The sequence below is a fragment of the Notothenia coriiceps genome, unplaced genomic scaffold (genome assembly GCF_000735185.1).
Source record: "Notothenia coriiceps isolate Sejong01 unplaced genomic scaffold, NC01 NC01_scaffold00019764, whole genome shotgun sequence".
In the NCBI taxonomy this organism is placed as follows: domain Eukaryota; kingdom Metazoa; phylum Chordata; class Actinopteri; order Perciformes; family Nototheniidae; genus Notothenia; species Notothenia coriiceps.
In genome coordinates, this window is record NW_011352465.1 from 181,644 (window position 1) to 187,462 (window position 5,819).

Sequence of the window (5,819 nt, forward strand, 5' to 3'; positions counted from 1 at the left end):
TTTGTGTGTGTGTGTGTGTGTGTGTGTGTGTGTGTGTGTGTGTTTCTCTGTCTGTCTGTCTGTCTGTCTGTGAGTGAGTGAGTGAGTGAGTGAGGCTGCTGTGTTTGAATCACTGCAGAGAGGAAATATTTAGATGTCTGTCATTGAGTGTGTGACAGGTGTGTGTGATCAGCTTCACATCTGTGACCATGAGCCTGGGTGTGTTTCTGTGTGTGAGAGGAGAGATCTGACTGAAGGGATTCATCACAGACGCTTTATAAATAGCCTCAGACGGGGCTTTTGTTTTGTAGGAACGTGGAGGGATTCAGCTCACACTTCCTGTTTTTACAAAGAGACTCCAGCTTTTTGTTGCCTTTAAACATTTCTCTCAAATCTTCCCTGATTCATTACAATTTCAGCACATTCGTTTGCCTTTTTCAAAATAAAAGCCTATAAGTGTTGTTGTAGGCTTAAAGGAAGCTCAGTATGAAGGTTGTTTTCCAAAATAAAAGCCCCATAGAGTAACTGTATCCCTAGTGAAAGCTTAGGATGGCTATTTTTCAAAAATAAAAGCCCCATAGAGGAAACATACCCCTGCAGGAAGATAGGAGGCATGTTTTTCAGAGTAAAAGCCCCATACGATAGTAACTGTATACTAACAGAAGGATAAGAATGAGGCTTGTTTTTCAAAATAAGAGCTCCACAGTGTAAATGATTAACTATACTATAAGGAATGATCAAGATTAGGCCTATTTTTCAAAATAAAAGTCCCATAGTGAAAATGAATTCTTATAGGAATCTCACATACAGGTTTGTTTTTCAAAATAAAAGCCCAATGGACTGTTGCAGGGCAGAATTATGCTTTCATTTATACAAATGTCTTCAAAAATGTAAAATGTATGCCAAAGATTCACCCACGTTCTCGCCATATCTTGTCAATTCTGAGATGACCAGGACACACACACACACACACACACACACACACACACACACACACACACACACACACACACACACACACACACACACATACATATGTTCTGTTTCACACCTTTCCAGACTTTTGAAGGCTCTAATTTCCATTTCAGTTCCTATTCCTCACTTTGATTATTATTGATTTTAAACCCAGCTGTCAATAGTCTCATAAAATGGCTTGTTTTCCACACAGTGCCAGTAACAGGAGAGTAAGATCTCTCCCCACACGCCTCACAAATCAGGCTTCCACTCAAATGCAAAGTGTGTACATCATTTGTTTCATTTTCACTCACTTGTGGAAAGTTGTTTTTCTTAACGTTTAGGAATTCTCCTGTAGCTCCGTGAAGCTAATTGAAAGCTCTGTCTTCAAACTTGTATATTTCAATATTTGACTTGATTGAAAGCGGCATAAAGAAAGGTTATTTTATCCACAAGTAAATATAACTATTACAAATGGCCTCTCCAGAGGAACCCTCTCTTTAACCTAGTCGACTGGATCTGACTGAAGGAGAACATCAGTTGTATTAGGAAAATAGGATTGTTATAACATATAGGATCTTACCAAAGTCTTATTTTCTTTGACTTGCTTGTCTCAGTTTTTCATTTTAAATGATTGTGCTGTAATGTCCTAGACTTCACCTGTGATAAGAAAGGGTACGTACCAAAGCACCAAAGCAACTTTTCTTAAAGGCATGCACACGGTTTAGAGCAGGGGTGTCCAAACTCTTTTCACCGAGGGCCACACACAGAAAAATATACAAAGTTCTGGGCCGCTCACTAGAGGTATATCACCTCATAAGTTCTGTTTAAGTTAAGGTAAATTATTCTTGATACTTGAAAATGCTATAAGAGAAAAACAGCTCTCAGCTCTCCAGAGAGTTTCATTTATTGTGTTAGCAGCTCATTCCTTAAAACAGAAGCTTCAGATTTCAGATAATGAGAGGAAATATGAAGGGATGATTTCAAGGTTGTTATGGGAATTTGTTATTGGGCTTTTTTATCAACTAAGATTTGTTAGAACATGTTTCCAACTTGAATTGACTGAATGTATTAACACATGAACACCATTGTGTAATATATGTGAACATATGTATTTAAGAAGTACAATATAAGACAAGCAGAAGTTAATTATACTTAAGTCATTATACTTTTTTAATTTGCTGTCCGCTGGCCACATTTGGCCCCGGGCCGTAGTTTGGACCCCCCTGGTTTAAAGCACACATATGAAATGCTCCTCTCTTTGTCCCCCTGTTCCTCAGTTTGCTCGGGTGCTGAAGAACCGGGCCTGGCCCACCTTCAAACAGGCCAAAGCCAAGGTGTCTCCGCTCCACAGCAGCGACTTCTGCCCCACCAACTGCCACATCAACGTGATGGAGGTCTCGTACCCCAAGACCTCCGGCTGTCTGGGCAGTGCCTTCGGGGTGCAGCTGGACAGCAGGAAGAGCACTCTGGAGAGGGGGGGCCGCGCTGAGCAGGGTGAGAACGACTTCTGCCCGGCAACAAGTACATGCTCTTTAAAATTCTGACTTTTCCTCAAGATTCTGACTTTTTCTCAAAATCTCAAAATTCTGACTTTTTCTCAAATTCTAACTTTTTCTCAAAATCTCAACATTCTGACTTTTTCTCAAAATCTCAAAATTCTTACTTTTTCTCAAAATTCTTACTTTTTCTCAAAATTTCAAGATTCTCACTTTTCCTCAAAATCCTTTCTTTGTCACAACATTTTTACTTTTTCTCAAAATTACAAAATTTCGACTTTTTCTCAAAATTCTAACTTTTTCTCAAAATCTCAAAAATCTGACTTTTTCTGAATACTAATAATATAAAAATGTTAATAATCCCTGGTCCCCGGCTCGAGCTTGAATCTCAGGATCCATGTATTTGTGATCCTCTCCAGAATGGAAGTAGTCATCACATACAGAGCATCAGCTAGTTCCTGAACAGTGTCCTTCACATGCTGATATCCAAGAGAGGGAGTTCCACAGTCACAAGGTGGAGGAATATGCGTGGAAGTGCATGCTCTTGAATCCCTGATGCTCACAGTTGTTTCCCCCCCAGGTAAGATGACCCCCCAGGTGAAGGTGCAGCACTCCATCCTCAGCATGGCGGCTCCTTCGGGTCACAGTTTGGGACGAACGGAGGGTCACGGCCTGCGTTTCCTGCTGAGAGAAGAAGACCTGCTGACGCTGGACAACTACCAGAAGCTTCTGAACAAACTCTCTGCGGGGGTGAAGGAGATGGAGACGCACGGAGGACATATTCATGAGTGAGTGAGGATATCTGAGGCTGTGTCTCTCAGTGTCCCAAAGTTCAAGGAGAAGTCTTTAAACTCACTGTAATGTGATATTAAACAAAAATAAGCAGCATTTTCTGGCATAGAAAATGACTTGATGACGCATGGAGGACATATTCATGAGTGAGTGAAGATATCTGTAACTGAGGGTGAGAGGGGTCACAAAAACACCACCTGCTACCTACCAAAGAAACAAGAAGATATGTGCATCCCAGTGTCTCAAAGTCAAAAAGTCTTTAAATGATATTCACTGTTATGTGATATTAAACAAAAATAAGTAGCATTTCCTGACTACATTTGATACAAAAATGGCTTTCGGACACTATTTAGGAGCATATTTGTTGCAGCTCTAACTACCTGCCAATCATTCCCATGCAAGACACATTTCACGTTTTTTAAATAAATATAATGAAGAATATATTTCCAACATTTTGCACAAAAAAACAAGGAGGAATCTTCTCTGTGCTGCATCTGGTGCGAACATATGGGTCATTAGTGTGTGTGTGTGTGTGTGTGTGTGTGTGTGTGTGTGTGTGTGTGTGTGTGTGTGTGTGTGTGTGTGTGTGTGTTTCCTGGCTGCTTACACTTGTTAGAGGCGCCCAAGGTTACAGAGAGGAAATGGGAAACCCTGCACCAGTTGAACTTCTCTCGCCCCTTCTTGAAAAGGAAATACCAACACAGTGACGTACAGGTGTGAGGGTGGACAGGTGTGAGGGTGGACAGGTGTGAGGATGGACAGGTGTGAGGGTGGACAGGTGTGAGGGTGGACAGGTGTGAGGGTGGACAGGTGTGAGGATGGACAGGTGTGAGGGTGCACAGGTGCAATCTGGAAATACCATTTACTAAAAGAAGACGAACGAATGAACCAAACACAGAATTAGAAATGTTTTGGTAAAGGGAGAATACGTTATTGAGCAGAATTGCTTAGAAAAATAGATGTTTTTTAACAATTAAATATCTGTTGAAGGCCTGAGCTCTAACAGAAGTTTTTTTTTTTTTCAAATTACGACGCCCTACGTGAATACACTGCAGAACAAAACACCAAGCAAATATAAATCCTGGTTTATTTGAGAGGAATTGACTCCCTTCTTCCCTTCCTCCCTTCTTCCCTTCCTCCCTTTTTCCCTTCCTCCCTTCCTCCCTTCTTCCCTCCTTTCTTCCCTTTTTCCATTCTTCCTTTCCTCCCTTCTTCCTCCCTTCCTCGATTCCTCCCTTCCTCCCTGCTTCCCTCCTTTTTTCCCTTTTTCCCTTCTTCCTTTCCTCCCTTCCTCCCTTCTTCCCTCCCTTCCTCCCTTTTTCCCTTCGTCCCTTCTTCGTCCCTTCCTCCCTTCTTTCTTCCTTCCTCCCTTCCTCCCTCCCTTCCTCCCTTCCTCCCTTCTTCCTCCCTTCCTCCCTTCTTCCCTCCCTTCTTCCCTTTTTCCCTTCTTCCTTTCCTCCCTTCCTTGATCAAACTCTCTCCACTTTATTCATATCAACCTGACTGATCTGACTTATTTACTTCATTGTGGATAAAAGCATGCTCTCTAACCTGGACCGATGTGATGAAGATGTGAGGAAGATGTGAGGAAGATGAAGATGTGATGAAGATGTGATGAAGATGTGATGAAGATGAAGATGTGATGAAGATGTGATGAAGATGAAGATGTTGATGCTTTAATGTGTAAAGTGGGTTAAGTACAGATGAAGAGATTTCTGCTGATAAGCGTCCCCTCCTTGTTTTTCACCCCGAGGCCCCAAACTGTGCTCCTTTCCTTTGATTAAGCGTCGGCCAATCAGAGAGCCCGCACAGCTTCACCATGGCGACAGTAATGAGGGCAGCGTGTGAATGGAGAGGAACGAAGAGAGTTTAAAATCATAAAAACAATCAGACGTGAAGTTCAGAAACTCAGCGGAAAAGAGGTGTTGGTTCAACAGAGACCCCCCACTTAGAAGGGTCCTTAGAGGGGACACTGCATTCCCCTTTAAGGTGACCCCCCCCTTAGAAGGGTCCTTAAAGGGGACACTGTATTCCCCTTTCAGGTGACCCCCCCCTTAGAAGGGTCCTTAGAGGGGACACTGTATTCCCCTTTAAGGTGATACAAGCTCTAAGGCTGGGAGAACAGCTCTCACTCTGTCTACCTGTGTTCCCCCTCTGTCTGAAACATACACATTATCGCTTGTTTAGAATGAAAAACACCACATTTTTGCTCTTAAAAATGTGCAAGCGTTCCACGAAAACTGTCTATTTTTTCTATGTCTATATCTTCACACACTCACACAACTCCCCCCCTTGACTTCAAGTCTTTTTTTATTGTTTTATTTGAAGGGAATTAGAGAAAATACTAGTTTTCTTTGAAGAATTTGAGTTGAATAATTGATATACAAACAACCGTACTGCCTTTGAAGCTGGTGTTACGAAAGTGGAAAATATGAGCGGACATACTTTACAGCGAGGCAGAAATTGTGTGTGTGTGTGTGTGTGTGTGTGTGTGTGTGTGTGTGTGTGTGTGTGTGTGTGTGTGTGTGTGTGTGTGTGTTTTGGGGGGGGTTAGATAACAAAAAACTCCAACGTTTGCATTTATTGAAAATCGGC

The 5,819-nt window shown here is 42.0% G+C and overlaps 1 protein-coding gene across 1 annotated transcript in view; it reads left to right on the forward strand.

Moving 5' to 3' along the window:
* The window catches only part of LOC104952264 (phosphatidylinositol 3,4,5-trisphosphate-dependent Rac exchanger 2 protein-like), an 11,595-nt gene extending 8,371 nt beyond the window's left edge, over positions 1–3,224 (forward strand). The window contains exons 6-7 of the mRNA XM_010779054.1: positions 2,214–2,430; positions 3,013–3,224. Of these exons, the coding sequence (XP_010777356.1) occupies positions 2,214–2,430; positions 3,013–3,224 (429 nt within the window). The remainder of the gene's footprint in view (positions 1–2,213; positions 2,431–3,012) is intronic.
* Positions 3,225–5,819: the final 2,595 nt, after the last annotated feature.